The sequence below is a fragment of the Schistocerca piceifrons genome, chromosome 3 (assembly GCF_021461385.2).
Source record: "Schistocerca piceifrons isolate TAMUIC-IGC-003096 chromosome 3, iqSchPice1.1, whole genome shotgun sequence".
Taxonomy (NCBI): Eukaryota; Metazoa; Arthropoda; class Insecta; order Orthoptera; family Acrididae; genus Schistocerca; species Schistocerca piceifrons.
The window spans coordinates 214,389,555-214,411,383 of NC_060140.1; the positions used below are offsets into that span (position 1 = coordinate 214,389,555).

General features: G+C 39.8%; 1 protein-coding gene across 4 annotated transcripts in view; it reads right to left on the reverse strand.

Annotated features, from left to right (window-relative positions):
* Positions 1–21,829, reverse strand: part of LOC124789884 (chromodomain-helicase-DNA-binding protein Mi-2 homolog) — a 176,816-nt gene that overhangs the window by 39,096 nt on the left and 115,891 nt on the right. For all 4 annotated transcript variants that reach the window (XR_007016183.1, XR_007016184.1, XR_007016182.1 and 1 more), the window contains exons 24-29: positions 20,268–20,420; positions 16,472–16,615; positions 13,588–13,681; positions 4,389–4,430; positions 4,073–4,167; positions 3,745–3,836 (exon numbers count right to left, since the gene is read on the reverse strand). Coding sequence is in view for 1 of the 4 variants with exons in the window: in XM_047257401.1 (XP_047113357.1) it covers positions 3,745–3,836; positions 4,073–4,167; positions 4,389–4,430; positions 13,588–13,681; positions 16,472–16,615; positions 20,268–20,420 (620 nt within the window). In the remaining 3 variants the exon portion in view is untranslated. The remainder of the gene's footprint in view (positions 1–3,744; positions 3,837–4,072; positions 4,168–4,388; positions 4,431–13,587; positions 13,682–16,471; positions 16,616–20,267; positions 20,421–21,829) is intronic.

The following is a 21,829-nucleotide window of genomic DNA, read 5'->3' on the forward strand; positions in this document are numbered from 1 at the left end:
TGATACCTGTTATGTACAAATATCATATATTAAGTGCAAGGGGATATCCTACACAAAACTTTTACAGCTTAAAACGTTATTTTCCACATTTTACATTTTCCTGCATTTTACACCATTTTAAGTCCCTTGAAAAGTGTAAAAGTGGGGTTTCACTGTATAAAAGTTATTTCCTGTTGGTGAAATTACATCTGAGTCATGCCTCAGCTGTCAGGAGGGGGACTGATATTCACGAAAGATGTGCATGCACTAGTTGTGGAGTTCCAATGTTGGGAAGATGATAAAGCACTTCAAGGAAACTGATTTCATGATATATAGATAAGATATTCAGCAATCACAGGCCCTGCAGACCACGCGCTGCTTCCAGAAACTGCCTCCATTCCTTCCTGTTTTGTGCCCCCGTTTCCTCCAGGTGTCTTCAATTCCCAAGGGTGCTAGGTCCTTCGCCAGGTCGTTCATCCAGCACTGCCTTGGTCGTCCAATGGGGCATTTGTTGTTTGGTTTCCCCGCTAGTGCCATCTTCGCCTGTCTTCCATCTGGCATACAGGCTACATGGCCCACCCATTGTATTATTTTGCTCTTTATCTTCTGTAGGATAGTCGGTTGTCGCATCAGAAGGTAGATTCACTAATTTTTCCTCCTCCTCCATTCTCCGTTATCTAAAAATTGGTCCCCATATCTTCCTCATTATTCTTCTTTCAAATATTAATAGTTTTTCCCTTTCTCGCTTGGTCATGCTCCATGTTTCTGAACCGTACATTAATGCTGGGCATATCACTGTGTTGTCAATTTTCATATTAGTGTTCACCGAGATCAATTCAGAGCCAAGTGTCTGTCTGAGGGAATGCATACATTTCATTCCCACTGCTATTCTTCCCTTTATGTCCAGTTTTATGTTGTTGCCCGTGGTAAACCAAGATCCCAAGTATTTGAACTGGTCTACTCTCTTGAACCTCTTGCCATCTATCTCAAGAAATTCTTCCTGCTCTTGTCTTCTTCCTAATTGCATGAACTCAGTTTTGTTTCTATTCACTTTGAGCCCTAGCTTCTACGCATAATTGTCCATTTTCTAGTACATTTATTTCAACTTGTGCTCTGATTCACTTGGTAGTACTATGTCATCTGCATATACCAGACAACTGAAGTTACCATCCATCGCTGCTCCAGCCCACTTCTGTTGCCTACACACTTATTATTTTCTCTAAGATGACATTGAACAGAACACATGAGAGAGCATACCCTTGTCTGAGGCCTGTCTCAATCTCGAATGTTTCTGATGTGGCTCCTCGGAAACGTACTGCTGCCTTTGACTCTTCCATACAAGCTTACACCATTCTCACTAGATTCTCAGGGTTTCGGAAGTCACACATTGCATTGTATAGAGTATTCCTGTGGATGCTGTCATATGCACCGTTGAAAATCGACGAACAGATTGTAGATATCTTTATCATATTCCCAATGTTTTTCAAACAATTGTCTTGGTGTGAAAACGTGATCTATTGTCCAATCTGTTTGGTCGAAAGCCAGCTTGGTACTCCTGCAAGTTGTTCTCTATGAATTGTAGCAATTTTCTGAGGATAATGATGGACAGCACCTTATACATTGCATTCAACATGCTAATTCCTCTGTAGTTACCGCATTCCATGTTGCTTCCCTTCTTGTATATTAGGCATATTATAGCAAATTTCCATTCTTTTGGCAGTCTCTCCTCCTCTCATATCAACTGAATCAGTTAATATAACTAAGTGCAAGCTCTCATCTCCCTTCTTGATTAATTCTGATGTTATTCTGTCCTCCACTGGAGCTTTGTTGTTTCTGAGTCCTTTGATTGTGATCTTCACATCTTCTTCACTAACTTCCCATTCTTCTTCATCTTTCCTTTCCTCCGCAGTGTTTGCATGTAATATATCATCTTGGTCTGGGCGATCATATCGTGATATGATATCTAATGTGCACTATATTGGTGTGGTGGGAGCTTGAACTGATTTTGTCCAAGATGTGTAGAAGGCACAAATAGCTATGTTAGCAGCAATGACAGCGTGGAGGCCAATCTCAATCAAAGGGTGGAAGCACAGCTTGTTCATTCCCAGAACTAATCACAGTCTTCTGGTTTGGACTCAAGGTGAGAGATTAAACCAGAGGGTCAGACAGTTCTGGATGAAATTTATGACACTCTTCCCCCACATGTATCAGGCATGCACCATACACAGAGGAAGTGGTTATTCTAATAGAGAGTATGCCCTGCACATGTAGGTTTTCAGATTAGGAGACTCTTCCATAGGCATGATAGCAAACTGTGATTAACACTTTGAAAGAAGAGAGTTAATTATGTTCATTATAGAGAGGAACACACAGCCTCACATTGCAGAAAGAGAAAGTGTTAACCTGGTATTAGAAACATATATGGTGAAGTCATAGTAATTGTCTCACTTACTGAATCTACGCCCACATACTAATAGAATAAGAAAGATGTCTGAATCAAGGAACAAGTAACAGTGAAATCTTCAAACAGGATGCATCAGATTCTATGGTGAGGTCATATTTGTTGCTGTGAAGAGTCATCTCTAACAAACATGTTACCAATTCTTAATCCACATTTGAAAGAAAGCAAATATTAAGGTGGATAAAATTCAGTTGCTTTTACAGTCCATCAGTATCAGGTGCCGTAGTGACGAGATGCTTCAAATGTGAACTGAGAAAAATGTAGAGTGTAAATTTCCTGATCATGGTATAATAAAAAGTACAGACTTGGAAACAAAAAAAAAAAAAAAAAAAAAAAAATTGCATTTCACAAAATGTGTGAAATAAAATGTGAATTCTGCCTCGAAATGCGAAATCATGAAATTACTTAATAGAAACTATTTTGTAGCGAACTATAATTACATGAACTATTTTATCAAGAGAAGTTGAAATAGCTTTATTTTCTGCATATAAATATCGAAAACTTAGCTGAATGGTCTATTTGAGATATAAATGCTGCGTAGTAGAAGAATTTTGCAACCAAAAAAAAAAAAAAAAAAAAAAAAAAAAAAAAAAGTATTTGTTCGTTAGCTAAAGCTCAAAAGATGGTATAATGCATGCACTATTATTGTGGAAAATTTGGTGCTGGTATTTCGAACTGTGGATGCATACCACTAGAAGTCAGGCCTGAACTATGTCATTAGCAACACTGCTAACATCAACACGCTACTGCGTGCTAACTGTTCTCAAGTGCTTTGCATTGCACGTTGCGCGTTTTCTTTTCTTATTTTGAAATAAGCGAAGTAACTAATCACGGTCCATCACTTATTTCTGTTACAACCCTTACTTGTTATTTCCATACAGAGGGACCAGAAGACTTTTTCTAAAGTAGACGCGCACGCACGCATGCACACACACATACACACACACACACACATACACACACACACACGCGCGCGCGCGCGCGCGCGCGTGTGACCACTGTCTCTAGCAACTAAGGCTGGACTCAACATCTCCTCAATATGATGAGATGATTAGTTATCTATCCTTTTTCTGTTCAGTTCTGGTTTAACCCTTGGCAACACTGGCTATTACTTCGAGCCCTGACTTCCATTAGTATGAAAGTTTTATATGTTTTACAGTAAAACAGGCACTTCTTTTGTTTCAATAGACTGCTACAATTTTATCTAACCAGAGTGCAACTCTCAAGTATTCAGAAAGAATTATTTCCTTTTTCGAAGTATGGACTGAACATTCAAATATTTAGTTTACTTTTCTTATACTCACCACTGAGAGTTGAAAGCATCCTGTGGTGGCATGCCATAACGCATTATCGCATTCAAGAATGCTTTACGCTGCCGGGCATTGAAACCTAATACCTGTTCAAAATAAAGGAATTTGATCAGTAGGACTCACTTCTTACACAATAGTGGTAATTCAGTTGTAAATACTAGTTTCTGCACAGGTACTGCTGACTGAATAATTGATTTCAAACATGAGTTTATGACATTTCTGAAAGAATTAATTCCCATCAATATTTATGCCAATTCCTATGATGTAAAATAAATATACTATTTGGGGGGTGGGGGGGTGGGGGGGAAGGTCATGTAGATACCTCAATGTTTCCACCAACACGAGCAAGAAGGGGCGGTAGTGGTCTGTCACGCTCCTCTTTCCTTTCTGGTCGCCTACGACTACGGCGACTGGCATCTGTAAATTAGAAATTTAAGAAATTGCTTATTGATATAGAAATAAAGCAATAAAACTGGAAAAAAAAATTAAATAAACAACACCAAGAACTACTTACATATAACAAACTCTTAGATATCAATTACAATCTGTTTCTGAGGGTCTGATAATGATTTCGTCTGTGATCGGCAGCTTTGTTTATTAATAGATATGTGATATGGCTATGGAAGAAAACAACTTACCATCATTCTTCTCATCAAAGTCATCATCTTCTTTATCATCATCTGAAACAGAAAAACATTTAGTGAAATATAGCCTGCAATGTGAGGAGTGAGAGCCAACAGAAATGTGGCAGCACAAATTTTAAAGCCCCACACAAATAATATTGCTCAAATCTATATGGTAACTTTATATTGTCTCACTAAGAGGTTCTAATGTTCTCTTTTGTAATAAATTTCACCCTAACATTAAACCATACATTTTACTTAATGATGACAGCTATTCCATCTAAATTTAAATGACCTTGAAACATACAGATTTCACAAAAACAATTTACTGCAAATTTCAAGAAGACATCATTGTCAGTTGGACAAAATTTTTAGTTTTGCTCATTGGCTCATCAATTCATCTCTGGAGCTCTGCCATTTTAATTTTTTGAAACAAAGGTCATAATTTATCTAATATGATTTACTGTGATGGAAACTTTAAATCCTTGTCCTACTCAGTCAATGAGTTCTTACCGCATTTACTCTAATCTAAACCGCACTTTTTTCCAGTTTTTGTAATCCAAAAAACCGCCTGCGGCTTAGAATCGAGTGCAAAGCAAGCGGAAGTTCTGAAAAATGTTGGTAGGTGCCGCCACAACTAACTTCTGCCGTCGAATATATGTAGCGCTACACTGGCGTGCTTTGTAGGCACAAAGATGAATACTGGCACCAAAACCTCTACGTCAGTAAAAAAAAGGGGTGGAAGACGAGCTTTTTTCTCCGCGCTGAGTTTCGACCACTGCATTTTCATACATTATCCAACGAAGTAAATACAAATTCCGTATTGTTCATCTTCGAATGTAGCAGAATTTCAGTGTACTACGAAAATACGACTGGCAAGACTGTTTGGGATATTTGTCAATATGGCCAACTCTACGTTCTGAATTTTTTCGTACCTGTGAGAAGAGATAGTTGCTAATAGGAACCTGATGAAATGTGAATCACATGCAGTATTCTCTTCACTATAAGAATAATACGAATATAAACATTTTGCCATGTATTCTTTCGTGTTTGCTGTTACCTCATTTAAATCCTGTCTCCCTAATAAACTACGAAACTAGAGTGAGACAACAGCAAATGCGGAAGAATATACATATCGTGTCATGTTTATATTCGTATTATTCTTATGCCTAATAGTGATACAGTCAGAAATGAAGCACGGCAAATGACTAGATTTTTAAATCTAAGATGACTAATTTCTGTGCACAATTTGATGTACTAAAGAAGCGGCCGCAAAGATTTTCAAACGGAGAAATATGTTCACCTAACTCTCGTTAAGAACATGTTCTATCATATGCAGTCTATTATTTGGTTCTTGTTGATCATTATCAAATAAAGCAGCAGTGTAAGTAACAACTAATAGCAGTCTCTTGCCATTGTTTTGCTAATGAGACGATTCCTCTCTTTTTTTTAAAAAGAGTAAGTGGCAGTAGCGCGCACAAAAGCAAGCCATGCCGAGCGGCGACAGGCCGTAAACACGCACTAACAGAACGCGACAAACAATGCACGACACTGTACAGTAATGTATTTTCAGCTTAGAGTGACGTAAACACCTATAACAAAGAAAACGGCACGTATCAGATCAAAGCAAAATAAGCAATCGATTCAAACCAGACGAAGCACGTGAAAAAGGAAGGGTACCCGTATAAATACGGACGGAGCGCCTGACGCATAGCAATGGCTACCTGGTAAAGCTTAACTGCTAAGCTTACGACTCGAACCAAACTACTGTAGCTGTATCGTCATTCATTCAACCTAAATTGTGTCTCATATTACAATGGACCAACTTTGTTTCGATTTGGAGGTGCAGCCTAAAACTTTTCTATCCCCTTGAATTTCGAGTCTTCAAATTTCACGTGCGGCTTAGATTCGGGAATTTTTTTTCCCCCCTTTATTTCGAGTCTCATTTTCAGGTGCGGCTTAGATTCGAGTAAATACGGTAAATTCGAATTAGGTGTTACACTGAGAAATGGGATATCATTTAATTTTTCTAACTTGCCAGCCGCAGCATAGTAAATATCAGTGTTGGAGGGAGAAACCAGTATCAAAGGCAAACAAACTTCTCAGTGGCCAAACTCTAGGAACAATAAATTAATGAGAATTCATTTCTATTAGATTGCATGCATCTATTAAAAGGCAAGCAATTTATAACGTTTGTCCCAGAAATTTTCTGATATGCTCCAAGTTATCTTCAATTTTTCATATCGCTATATGTCTTCACTTTGCACGTGCGCAATACACACATCAATTCTGCACTAGATATTCTTATCAGCAAGCACTACATTTGTGCACTTCAGAAAAAGATATGATTACTACTGTGAGTATAATGACAAAACTGGACACTGCTAAAATCTGAATTTTAGTAAAGGGTCACTTGTATCTAAAGATGTACTTTACTGCTTACTGAAATATAAAACATTTCAAATTTTATGCGGCTATGGGTGTTACGTTGTTATGATTCTCTTAATAATCAAACTCTTAAAATACTGGAGAAAATCTACACTGACTGATTCTGGAAAAAGATTTTAAAAAGGCACCAGACACAATTAACCTCTTGATGATGCAGCAGATCTGCTATTTGCATTCTGTGCTGAGCCCAGCTTTGTTGCCACTGTACTGCTTGTCTAATGCTGCTATGAAATACTTATCATCCTATTTTAAGGAAACCATTTCTTTAAAAAAAATTGATGTGTAAACATCTTACAGCCTGAGACATTTGTTCAATAAAGGACTGCATTTCTTTGTGTTATTCATCATAGTAATTGAACTGGATCAAATAAAATAAAGCACTGCATAAAATTTTAAATAGTTTGCAGAGGAAAAAACTGCATTGTGTATACTATGCACATGGTTGATTATAGCTCCTACGATGTTGTGTACAAAATGAGGAAGTTAGCACCACATCTGCACACGGAAGTCACCGAATTCCTGTAAATTCCAGGGAGGAGAGCGATGAGCTCTGATGCCACGTTCGTCCACATCGCAGATGTGTTTCATCGGGTTCATATCTGGCAAGTGAGGGGGGGCATATCAATTAGAACTCACCACTGCATTCCTCTAACCACTCCATCCCACTCCTGGATTTTTGACAGCGCGTTATGTTGAAAAAGGCTACTGCCATCAGGAAACAAGATCATCATGAAGGAGTGTATGTGGTCTGCAATCAGTGTACAATACTCCTTGGCTGTCATGGTGCCTTCCACAAACTGCACTGGAGCCATGGATGCCCACCTGAATGTTCCTCAGAGCATAATGGAGCTGTTGCCATCTTGTCTTTGCCCCACAGCACAGGTGTCAAGGAGCTGTTCCCTGGAAGATGATTAATTCGTACCTTCCCATCAGCATGAATAAGACGGTATCAGAATTCATCAGACTATGCAGCACTCTGCCACTGTTCACTGCTGATGATCATGTGACCATTTCAGTTATAATTGCTAATGTGTTAGTAACACTGGCACATGCATGGGTTGTTGGCTGTGGAGGCCAGTCATTATGAGTGATACACTTTGTGTCCACACACACTTTTATTCACCCAGCAGTTTTAAGTCTGATGTTAGTTCCACCACAGTTCACCACCTATCCTGTTTTACCAGTTTGTCAAGCCTACAATGTCCAGCAATTTTAATAAGGGGTGGCTGTCTAACCCCATGATGTTTGGACTTGGTTTCACCATGAGTTGACTCGTCACAGCACTCCTCTGACACCTGACAAGTTGTGCAGTTTCCAAAACACTCGTCAAGCCTCCAGGCTATTAAAATCTGTCCTCGGTCAAACTCAATGGATCGTGCACCTTCCCTACTGTACACACAGATAGCAGTCTCACCGATACTATATGCACTGTGTGTGTGTCTGACAAGTAGTAATTCCTCACCAGGTGACACTGCTATTTACTGGACAAGTTTATATTGATAGTAGGTCGGTATTAACAGCGTTCTGGCTATCAGTGCATGTTGTATAATAAATAATATAAAACTTTTTTTATTTGCTGAGATACGGAATTAAGTTATCCACAGCAGTGAGAGGGTAGGGGAACGGGACACACAAATGCGTTGCTAGTGCTTAAGGAAAGCCCAGAGGCCATGTTTAACCATGTCCACAAGTACCATTCAAGCGGTGGAGTGTTGCGAGTTATGCTGTGCACGGCAGTCAAAGGGTCAAGTGCAGCAAAGCACAGAATAATGGCAAGAAATACCAGAATGTTACAATTACTGTAATTTTACAGTAGCTCAGTATGAAAGATAACAAAATGAAATGTGATAAGTATTGCTGTGTTGGATTTATTTATGAACTTACACAAACTCTTAATTGGTGCCTAAATTATACTGGTACAGAATTCACACTTCCACAGAGCAAAAACATCACAGTCCTTATTAAATGTATTAGGCCACTGAAAAGGGCATGCCTGTGGTATCTTCAGCACTTACTTAACTTGTCTACAGCTTCACTTCCACACTTACAAAAAGGAAATCTCACATCAGCAATACATCTTTTCGTTTTCTGCCACCACCTTACATATTAAAAAATGTTACTGATGACTGACAAACAAGTTTGTTGTCTACGTAAGTTTTGTCTCTGTAAATACAATTTTGATAGAATATGGGACTTGTGTATTTGAAGGGAGGAAGATAAGGAATTAATGTCTTCTTGGTGAAAAAGTATTTACAGAATATGTGCAAATTCCAATTAGTCAGGGATGAAAATGAAAAATCAGCCACTGCACCAGCAGGAACATTAAACAATTTACAGAAGACAAACTGTCAATATGAATAACTGCTGCATATATTTGGGGCAAAACAGACATTATATCGACCACTCTTTCCTGGCTGAAACTCTTACAGTCATGCACATTCTACTGTTTTAAAGGTTTTGAGACAACCAACAGTTGCCAATTTGCAGGATGGTTCAGCAAGTGTCAGACTTTGCTACAAGGAATAGGACAGTTATCTGAGTATGGCATTTGTGTCACATGAACTATATGGTTTTCGAGACAGTCCTCTAACATTCAGTGTTTCTTTTCACTGAGGGCTGGTCTTATTCCTGTCTAACTGTGTGTTATGACTCATCGATCTTTCAAAGTGCTGCCTTGCAGTTACATGCGTCCTCTACATGCAGTGCTGTCTGCCAGCCAAGCAGCAGCAGCGCCACCTAAGTGGCCAGCCAGGCAGCGGCCGCTAGACTCGTACTCAGTTTTGATTTGACTGTTAAAGTGTACATATGTCTTACTTTGTTTACTTGATCTGTGACTTACATGTACTGTGTCGTCCTTGAAATATATTTGTTCAACTTCACGTTATAACAATTGGCGACGAGGTAGTGAATTTTTCTTTTTCATCATTGACCCACAGGTTTCCAAGGCTACTTTAGAGCAACTGTTGCAAGGTCTCATTGAACAGCAAACGCTTCTCACAACTGCGATTCATGATTTCGTTGCGGCATCAAATGCAGGACGTCTCTCGTCGTTGTCTCTTCCTCCTTTTCCTCCTTACGACGAGACTGCGGAAGACTGGTCTGATTACGAAAAACGTCTTCGACAGCACTTCTTGGCATTTCATGTCGCTGACGAACAAACATGTAAGTCTCTGTTCCTTTCATGGATTCCACCTCAAATGTATCGGTTGTTGTCGCAATTGGCTCCTTTGAAAGATCCTGCGTCTTTGTCCTTTGCTGAAATGTGCTCCCTTCTGTACGTATATTTTCAAAAGCATACGCATATTAAGGCCTCTCGTGTCACCTTTTATCGTTGTCAAAAACAACCGAATCAATCCTATCGCGCTTGGGCTGCTGAACTTCACGGCCTCAGTCAAAGGTGTTAATTTGTTACTGATGTTCACAAAGAATCCTACGCCAATTCCATAGTACAGGATGCCATATCTGGTCGGCAACGTGCCCTTCAGTTGGCACATCCGACTCTAAATGAAGTCCTGTCCATCGCTCAGTCTTTTGAAATTTCTCGCACCCCTGGAGTGCAAATAGAGGCAGGGGGTGACGTCGGGGACGTACAACCTCTGTGCGCTGTTGACAAAGCGTGTGGTGTGCCCCGCCAGCAGACGTGGCTGCAGTACGCTCCCAAGCGCAGCCTCAGCCTAACCGTAAACAAACCTCTAAGAAACTGCAGCAAACCCCACGGCAACTTCCTTCATGTCCGCGGTGTTTTACAAAACATTCACGAGAGGACTGTCCCCAATGTTGGGCCGTGTGTCAAAAATGCAAAAAGAAGGGTCATGTGTCAACCGTTTGCAAATCCGACCGCATACCTGATGTTCATGCACACGACGCTGATTCTGCTTCTGTGTTGTCTGTCAATTGTACTTCTTCCCTTTCAGGGAAGTTATTCCTCACTGTCCAAATACTTGGTCAGGATGTTTGCATGAAGGTGGATACTGATTCTGCTGCCACTATCATCAATTTTCAGACGTATATTCAGTTGGGTTCTCCAATCCTGTCACCTGCCACTAGGCAATTACGGACTTACAATAAACAGACGATTTCTCTCTTGGGACAATTTGATGCTGAGGTATCTTACAAATCTGTCGTTCGCATTGTTCCCATATTTGTGGTCGACCATAGTAACGCGGAGAACATTTTTGGTTTCGATGCCTTTCGCATTTTTGGGTTCTCCATAGATGATTCTTCAATATCGTCTCTGATGCTATTCCTTATGCTCAAATGGATTCCTCGTCGACGACATTTTCGTCCCTTTTTTCTCCTGGGTTAGGCTGTGCAAACGACTGAAGCTCAAATCACGCTCAAACCCACGGCTCGGGCTAAGTTTCTTCGGGCTCGGCCCATTCCTGTGGCCCTTCGTGATCGGGTAAAATGAGAGCTGGATCGTCTCACTGCTTCAGGGGTCTTGCTTCCTGTCACTTCCAGTGAGTGGTCCTCTCCTGTCATTGTTGTTGACAAGCCCAATGGTGATATTCGTCTCTGTGGCGATTTCAAAGCCACTGTAAATGCTCAATGCCTCATCGACACTTACCCTATGCCTCGACCTGAAGAATTGTTCACTAAACTTGCTGGAGGCCAGTATTTTTCTAAACTTGACCAGTCAGAAGCTTATCATCAACTGCCTCTCGACACTGCTTCCCGGCCGTTTCTGGTCCTTAACACGCCTTTCGGCCTGTATCAATACCAACAATTGCCATTCGGGGTTGTCAGCGGCCCTGCTCTCTTTCAGCGATTCTTGGAACAATTACTGCTCACTGTCCCTGGGTGTATAAATTACTTTGACGACATTGTTGTCACTGGCTCCACCACTGCAGAACATCTTCAGAATTCCGCACACTTCTTTATGTCTTACAGACTGCCGGTCTTAAGTGTAATCTTCACAAATCAAAATTTTTTCAGGCATCTATCACGTACTTGGCATTTCAACTCTCTCGGGATGGTATTCGTCCGCTTCGGCAAACTGTTGCAGCGATCGATGCCCTCCCTCGCCCTACATCTGTTAAGGAACTGCAGGCTTTCTTGGGGAAAATAGAGTACTATCACAGGTTTTTACCATCTGCTGCTTCGGTGGCTCAGCCGTTGCATCGCCTGTTGCATAAAAACGTGCCTTTTCACTGGTCCACGTCATGCGATGCGGCTCTCCAGAAATTGAAGACTATGCTGAAACCGGCCCCGTGCCTGGCTACTTATCGACCTAGCCAACCTCTTGTTCTTGCCACGAACACCTCTCAATACGGGGTTGGTGCAGTCCTTGCACATCGTTTTTCTGACGGTTCTGAACAACCCATTGCTTATGCGTCCAAAACGCTCACGGATGCCCAACGAAAGTATTCTTAAATTGAAAAAGAAGCTTTGGCCATTATTTATGCTCTTCATAAATTTGGCGTTTTTCTCTATGGATCCAAATTTCATCTTGTTACGAATCACAAACCACTTGCTTCCTTGTTTCATCCATCAACGTCACTTCCCGACAAGGCTGTACACCGCCTCCAGCGTTGGGCTCTTTACTTGTCTCGTTTCAATTATGAGATTCATTTCTGGCCGACGGCTCAACATGCGAATGCTTATGAACTGTCTCGCTTTCCCATGGGCCCTGATCTGGCATTCGATAGGGACGAACTTTTGTGTTTCCACCTGGATGTTGCCGAGCAGCGGGTTGTGGATGGGTTCCCCATCACTGGGGACCGGCTGGCGGCTGCTACGGGTTCTGATCCTACCCTCTCCCAGGTTTTACGCTGTATTCAAAAGGGTTGGCCAGATTGTCCGTCGTCCGCTAAGACTTCTGATCTGTTGTGGAACTACTACACTTTGCGTTACCGCCTCACGGCTAGGGATGGTGTTATCCTCCTTTCAACCGACAATGCTTCGCCACGTGTTGTGGTACCTGCGTCTTTGCGTGCTTCGGTCTTGCGCCTCCTTCACCAAGGGCACTGGGGTGTGTCTCGCACAAAATCTCTGGCGCGCCGTCATGTGTACTGGCCCAGCATCGACTCTGAAATCGCACACATGGTCACTGCCTGCGGGCCTTGTGTCACAGCCCGCCGCCCCGAAGTCATCTTTGTCACCGTGGCCTTCGCCTGAAGCCCTGGGAGCGTATTCACGCTTTCACGGGACCTTTTTTTAGGTACTTATTGGCTTCTCGTTATTGACGCCTACTCTAACTTTCCTTTCATTGTCCGTTGCACGTCGCCTACCACTGCGGCCACCAGAAATGCTCTAGCTCCCCTTTCCCCTTTGGAAGGCCTTCCCTCTACTCTTGTTACTGATAATGGTCCAAAATTTGCCTCTTCCGATTTTGCGGATTTTTGTGCCTGTCATGGCGTCATGCAGGGACCAGATGACCATCGTCTGTCGGAGCAACTCTACTCGCCTCCTCCTACTACGGACGTGGACACATCGCCCATGTCTCCTGTTATAACAACCAGACTTGTCGCAACGGACTACTTTGCCGCCTATCTTTCCCACATTCTATATGGCAAAAGCAGGTAGCACATTGTGCTGTGTACAACAAACTTAATTTGTACAATGTACTATGCCATAACAGCCATAGCATGTGAATGACATGTTAACCTCTCTCAAATAAACTGTGTTCCATGTAAGAGATGTTCAAGTTAATTTGAAGATCATTTGCACAGCATTCAGTTTTCTTTGTGTAAATAAACTAGTAAGGTCAAATAATCTGTAGCACAAAATCTCAGTGTGCCAGGTAGTTCGATTTCTGTACACTCACCAGAAGGAGCGGAGAAGTCAGAATTATAGTCTGAGAGATTTTCTTGCCATGTAGCATCGTCACGTCCTTCTACAGTACCATCATTGTAATTAACCTGAAAGGATACAATTTCATAATTCATTATTTATAAAATAAACCTATTCACAGTAAAACTGTTAAAAATACTGTTAAAATGCAATTGTTATTGTGTATGTTTACACTAAAAATTAAAGAGCCAGCAAAACAGCATGGTGGTGGTATCGGGAGGGAGGGGGGGGGGGGGGGGGGGGACTTCTACGAGACTCCTTAGCCATTACTAGCAGCTTCTCATTAAACCGTCTTCCATAGTTTTTGGCAATCAGCACAAAGACAATTTCTTCTCCTGCTTTTTTACTACAAGGTGGTTACACATTAAACAAAATACCCTGCATTTTAACCCCATGTGTGAAACTTTAAGGCATATAGATGGACAATAAACTGAGGTGGCACCACAACTAAATAAGGAAAAGCTCAGTTTTGCTTGCTTTGTTATCATTATGTTGACCTACAGACAGAACTGCTAACATATTTTTGTGTCAATACTGTCCTATAGCATAAGCTCCTGCACTCATGCACCTTGGTGAGCAAAGCATTTCTTCTAGTGAAGTATGTGGTAAGATTATTGTCCGAAGTCATTAACTGAGCACCTTACAGAAATCTCTTGAAGCATCTTTGTGGCATTCTCACTTATCTACCAATACATATACTTCCTGATGGTTATTAATAAGGGTGAATTTAGAATGAACTGTTGAATACACACCTTTAATTCCACATGTGAAAATAATTTCCATATCGAATATGCATTGCTCTCTAGGGTTCTAGGGTTGACCTACAGACAGAACTGCTAACATATTTTTGTGTCAATACTGTCCTATAGCATAAGCTCCTGCACTCATGCACCTTGGTGAGCAAAGCATTTCTTCTAGTGAAGTGTGTGGTAAGATGGAATTCCGTATGATGGTGCAAAAACCTTAATACGAGGGTTGAATGAAAAGTAATGCCCTCACCTTTGTTAACTGGGTTTGGATGGGAATATTTTAATAAATGAAATGCAGAAATAATTCTTAGAGTGTGATCTTTAATTACCAATAATCAGTTTTCCACATAATCACCAGCCAACTGGATACATTTCTGCCAATGATGAACAAGTTTTCTGAAGAAGTCGACACACTGTTTCTGCAACCACAGTCTCACAGTTCTCTCAAAGTCTTCATCAAAAGCATAATGATATCACCGCAGATCGTCTTTCATCATTGGGAACAGATGGAAGTCAGATGGTGCTAAATCTGGACTGTATGGAGGATGTCATACAGTGGTGAGATTCAGTCTCTGAAGTTCTGATGTGGTGGCATGTGAAGAGAGTGGTTTGCCAAGCAAAGCAATAATGTGTCCCACACGTTCTTGTGAAATGCTGATTGTGTTTGCAATTTCTCACTGAGTGATACGACGATTGTCCTGAATCAATCTGTTCACATTCTGCTTATGAAACTCTGTGGTTGGTGTCAAAGGACGTCCAACTCTTCGTTTGTCACGCAGGTCAGATGTTCCCACCTCAACATCTTTAAACTTGTAACTCTTCAGGCTTTCCCGGCGATCTAATGACATCTTGGGTTGTCGGGTGTTCTGCCGGATATCAGCGTCGTACTTGCACGATATTTCGGTCACGTAACTCGTGACCGAAATATCGTGCAAGTACGACGCTGATATCCGGCAGAACACCCGACAACCCAAGATGTCATCTTTAAACTTACTCACCCAACGACGCACAGAACCCACATCAACATGATCACCATAAACTGCTTTCACTCTGATGAATCTCCTTTGGGGTGACACCTTCTGCTGTCAAGAATTCAATGACTGCACATTGCTTAAATCGCATTGATCAACCGTCTGCGCAGGCTTCCATACTTTACACTGTAACAACACAACCGTTCAATGCTAAGGCTTCCCACCAACTGGAGCTGTAGAGAAGAGGCTATGAAACAAGCCAGTACCTGCCGCATACCAATGCTGCCAACTGTTGAAGAGTTACTAAGGTGGAGGCATTACTTTTCAGTCAACCCTTGTATACTGGCAGCAGACATCAGAAAGGATTTTACAGTTTATCAGAATATTTGGATTCCGGATTACAACATGTCAACACTAATGTTCACATTAAAAAGGTTTTAAATTTTGCAGCATAGAGACAGAAGTGTTCTGTGTAAATGATTAAACTAAAGTGCTAGATAAAATAGTAAGAATAACGCTGCACTTTTCTCAAAGCAATCACTTTTCTGGTACTATAGTAATAAATTTCCATAATTATCAATGTTACCATGTAAGCACTGGTGATAATTAGTTAATAGCATACTTTGCTGAAGTACGCTGCAATCATCTGTTCTGGTAACTAATGTATAAGTCACTTATAGCTCAGAAAGCTCTCCTCCTCCATGACATATACGGAACAAGATGTGAATAAATGAAATGTGGAAGTGTTACGTGTGTACCTCAAACAACACTCATTAACTTTTGAGCTCTCATGTACCAACTACAGTTATTGCAGGAACTGGGATTCAACCAATAGTAACAGAAATGTGAATTTAAGTGGGGTGGTGTTTCATCAGAAGCATCAGGACAACAACAGTGGAAACAATGTAAAAATTTGATGGCTAGACCATCTGAACTCACATGGGAACTTGAGGTTTGAGTACCCTTGACTACTTTAATTCAGTATCCTTTTTTTTAAATACACATTTCAAATAATGAATGAGTTTTGATTATGTTTATGTATGACACAAGACATGTATTCTATTACACTTACATAATTTTAGTGCCCATGCGAGTAAGCATCCAAAAAAGGTAAAACACCAAAAATAACATAACTAACCTGTTTGCGAACTCTTTTGCCTTTGCCCAGAGTTCTTGCCATGTCTTCTTGCTGCTGTTCATAATGGTGCCTGAGAAGCTTAACCCAGTATGCAGGATCAGTGTTCTCAGCTTCCTGCTTAATAATTTCTGTTGGTTCTTCCTCCTGCCAAATAGAATGTCATGTTATACAATGAATATCGTACTTTTGTTTGGACAACTTTTTAGATATTGTTTAACTAAGACAAAAAAAATTGAATGCAGAACTAATGAACTGTTGTAATTTTAGCCTTTACACTGATGTTTATTCTTAAATGGCGATTTTTAACATATACACACACACAATTTCACATCTGAGAAAACCTGAAGCAACTACTTGGCATTTTAAACCTCAAAATACTGCATGGGCTGAAAACAGTCCTTGATTACACATTCAGCCATTTGCTTCACTGTTGACATTCTGCCATTCAGCATCAAGTGTTTTGTCTTAACACAGATTATGATGTTGGTAATGTTTTCAAAACTTGTGGAAACTGCCTAACCTTTTCAAACTTACTGACAAGAAATTTTGGATCTTTCCCAGCTTTTTCCTGACACTCTTCTGATACTGCAGGAAATACTTTGACTACTTATTTGAGTTATACTGTACAACTATAGCTAATCAAACCTGTATGTTCCCAATTAAAGTTAAAATTAAGTACTATCTGAATTAACTTAGCCATTCAGATCCTTCTGTCTCCAAACTCTCATTTAAATTTTAATGCTCTGTTGTTGTAATTTTCAGTTTGAAGAATGATTTGACACGGCTCTCTACATTACTCCCTTCTGTGCAAGCTTCATCATCTCTGTTAATTACTGCAATCTACATCCACTCTAACCTGCTTGCTAACTGTAGTCAAGTACTAATCTCCCTTTACAATTTTTAATCTCCCACTCCACCCCCCCCTCAAATTTCCCCATTGATGCCTCAGTTGTGTCAAATTTCATTTCTTAGAGATTCGATTCATATCACTGCATTCATATCAGATCAACCATCCTAGTCTTTGGCATGAGCGTTCAAATGCTTCACTTCTCCTTTGAACTGTTTACCGTCTACATTCTACAGAAAAAAAATAATAATAAAAAAACCTGCATAACAGGTAAATAGTTTAAGAGAAGACTACCCAACATCATTGCTGCCCAAAAACCAAAACTCACTTTGTATTTTTAATCTCATTCATGAGTGTTGTCTGATTTAGACTTGCCCTCTTCGAGAGTTTCACTGTCATTGAGAAACCTCAAAGTTTTTATTTCTTCTCCAAAAACTTTAATTCCCTTTCTGAATTTCTCTTTGTTTCCCTCACAGATTGCTCAATGTTAAGAGCAAATAAAATTGGGGACACCCTACAGTCCTGTCTTGTACTTTTCTCAACTAGTGCTTCTCTTCAAGTCTTACAACTGCAGTCTGCTTTCTGTGTACACTGTAGACAATCTCTTGTTCCCAACAGTTTATCCCTACGACCTTTACAATTTAAGTGAGTGTATTCCAATAAACACAGTTAAAAGTTTTCTATAAATCTACAAATGTATGTTTACCTTTCTCCACCCTATCTTCTACGGCACTGTCTTACTGTCGATACTACTATACTGCCTCACTGGCTGTATTGTCTCATGTTTGCCTACATATCTCCAGAATACAAACTGACTGTCTCTTAGGCCTTATTCTACTAATATTTCCATTCTTATATAGTTAATTCACGTTAGTATCTTGCAATCATGACTGATGATTCTGCAAATATTGGCACGTTTAAGTGGGTTAGTTATCTGTAATCGAGATTATTACATTATTCCTGAAATCTCTGGATATCCTGGCTGTCCCAAGTATATCTTACATACCAGGTGGAATAGTTTTGCATGGTTTGTTGTCCCAAACGTCTTAATAATTATGATGGAATGTAATTTACTCCAAATGTCTTGTTGACGTGGATCTTTCAATGATCTATTATCAAATTCTTCTCTCAGTACCACATCTCCAATCTATCTTCATCTGCTTCATCTTCCTTTTCCTTTATTTTGGCTTTAAGTTTTGTTCTTTAGTATAACACTTCTACACATTCCTTTCATCATCCAGTATTCTCTTTTTTTACATAGTACTGGCTTGGCATCTGTTCCACATCCATACAGGTGCTTCTCTTTCCTTTGAAGTTGCCTTTTTTTTGTCCTATCTTTGTAGTAACCACAAAGGCATATAAAAGCTTTGAATTTCTCTTCTAACCATGCTGGATTTCCTACTGGTAGGTTCGATCAACAGCCAAGAATTACAGAGATGCTTTGTAAATTAAAATGGGAATCTCTGGAGAGAAGAGGATGTTCTTTTCGTGCAACACTATTGATAAAATTTAGGGAACTGGCTTTTGAAACTGCTGCATAATGATTCTACTGCCACTAACGTGCATTTCATATAAGGACCACAAGGATAAGATGAAATAAATTAGGGCTGCTACGGAGGCTATAGACAGTCTTTTTTCCCCTCGCTCTATTTGCTTGTGGAAACAAAAAGAAATGACTAAGGGGTACATGGTACCTTCCACTACATCCCATATGGTGGCTTCCTGAGTATGTAAGCAGATGCAGAAGTAAACCATTCCTGCTTTGACAATGTACACTTTCTGTCAATTTCGTTTTTTACATCTCTATATTCTCTTTTGCCTGTTTTGTTTGCTGTATATTTGTATTTTCTTCTTTCACCAATTAAATTCAATGCTTCATGTGTACCTTATGAGTTCCTACTGGGTCCTGTCTTTTTGTCAAGTTATTCATCTGCTGCATTTACTATTCTCATCTCTCAGCTCTACCCATTCATTTTCTACTGTGTTCCTTTCCCATACGCCTGTCAGAAGCTTTTCTCTTACCATTTCATAATCTACTTTAAACTGCCCAGTGTCTCTAGGTCTCTTCCACCTATACGACTTCTCTCATGGTTCCTAAACAAAGTTTTAGCAATGATCAAACTGTACTCTGTGCGAAAACTTTTCAATCCTTTCCCCCAATTTATGGTTTATTATATTTCCTTCTCTTCCTATACCTACTATCTAATTCCAGCCCCCTGTAAAAATTACATTTTGTCCCACTTGGTGAACTGAATAAAGTAATTATCTCTAAATAAATTCTGTCACATCATTATCACCATCACTATCATCTGTGGAGCTAGTAACCATATGTGCCTACAGTAGTATGATGGACCTCTATCTTGGTTTTGCTAAAAGCGTTCACTGTGCTGTTCATAATAGTTTTAGGCACTGCATCGAATTTTAACAGTAAAAGACTTCCCCCTCCCTATGCAAAAATACCAGGCAGTAAATCAATACCACCCAGGACAGAAGTATCATCACCCACACAGAAAACTATCCCTGGGAACAAATCTGAAAACATTTCGAACTGTTCCACTTCTCGATATTTCCTCTACATGGTGAGTGATCAGCATTTATATTTAGAATTTTTTTATTTTATTTTCTTCAGATCTTGAAAATTATTCCCTTGACTTTCAAAAACATTAACGGAGAAATATGTGAGTATGTGCATTTATGTATCTCACGTGAACGCTTTTTAATGATGGTGTATTTCTACAAATGTGTTAAATCAACAATGCTTGTTGAAAGTTATCACATTAAAACATATGACCATCACTTTTTGAGAAGTCAGCAGCCATCAAAAGAAGGTTAATATCAGAAAAAAATTCACAATATCTTACACTGGGACTTGAAAAACCGAATGGTACAGCAGTTATTGCGTAAAATGTAAGTACTAAAATCTAAAAGAGCTTGGGTTGTACCACTTACCTCCTCACCCTCCTTCGTGACATAACTTGCAACTTTGAAAGAAGACAGGTATTCATTTGCCCAGTTTTCTTTTTGTTCAATACCTTCTTTGGAACGATCCAGCAATTCATCTATGGCTTTATCGTCATAGTGAATTGCCTCATCTTCTTTACCCTGAAAAAGGACAGGCACTTAGCAATAGAAAATAAAAATTTAGCACAAAGGAGATTAATAAACTGGCAAATTAAATTCTAAGTACAATACAATGGCCTAACAATAATTTTATGTACATAGTTCACAAATTTGGCGACTGACAGTAACTCGTTAACGGAGTCTCACGCAAATTTTTATGGAAGTATCAATAGCATTTTTATTCCTTCCCTCTCCACTAACTCACTAAATAATAATAATAAAAAAATAATAATAATAATGAGGCTGAAGCAAGGGAGTGCACTATACCCCATTACTTTTAACCGCCATTATAAATGACATGATGGCAGGAGTCTCAGCATAAATAGTGATGAAAATAAGAAAGCAATGGTGTTTCCAGATGATTTAATCATGTGGGGAAACAGAGATGAAGAGGTACAAGAAAGGCTACATGTATGGGAGCAAATGGTGGGATAGTATGGATTGATATTCAATGCGAAGTAATGTGAAGCGATGGTGACAATGAGGAATAAGATGAGTAGCAATGGATGTATTAGAGGGCATGTACTAAAGAAAGTGGCTCTGAAATACCTGGGGAGTATAGCAGAAGACAGCAGGAAAAACCACGAGAAGTTTAGAGGAATCCATGGATTTGCCTTCCCCTTTCACTAGAGTATAAAAAGCTAGATACGAAGCAAGGCTGTGTCACCCAAAAACAAGCAGCTGTTATACCTAAAATATTATGCTCCTGTACTTATGCATGAGTCAGAAACGTAGGTAATGTAGAAAGAGCAGGTGAGCACGATAAAACTTGAAAGATAAAATTTCAAAATAAGCAGGACAGAATTTACTAGAATGGACAGAATAAGAAATGACACAGTGAGAGAAATAGTGAAAGAAGCCCAGGGAAGAGACCATACAGAAACAAGTCTAAGGGGGTATAGATATTTTGAAAGAATGGTAAACTAATTACAATAGGAGGCAAGAGATTGAGAGGAGGAGCGAGACACAGAGGTATTGTTGGAGTGAAGAAAATGTGTGAAGGAGAGATAAGACCACAGAGTTGAGAAAGAAACATGGTGGGAGAACAGAAAAATATGGAGACGCTTATGTTCCAAACAGACCCAGTCAGGGACTAGAAACTGGAGGAGGAGGAGCAGGAGGAGGAGGAGGAGGAGAAGAAGATTATCATCGGCATCATTAAAATCTTAACTATTCTTATAACAACAAGGAAGCAAGTTAAAAAATTTAATCTAATGCAAACTACCAATAAGCACTTTTCTTATCTTTTTTATGAAGATCTGTTTGTGAATGATTACTGCAGATAAAAGTGAGTCAATTTGAACTTTTTCTCCCTCACCAGCAAAGCTTTCTGTGCTAACATGTTTATGGCCTTGTGAATGCTCTTTAATATTTATCAAATGAAAGAATAT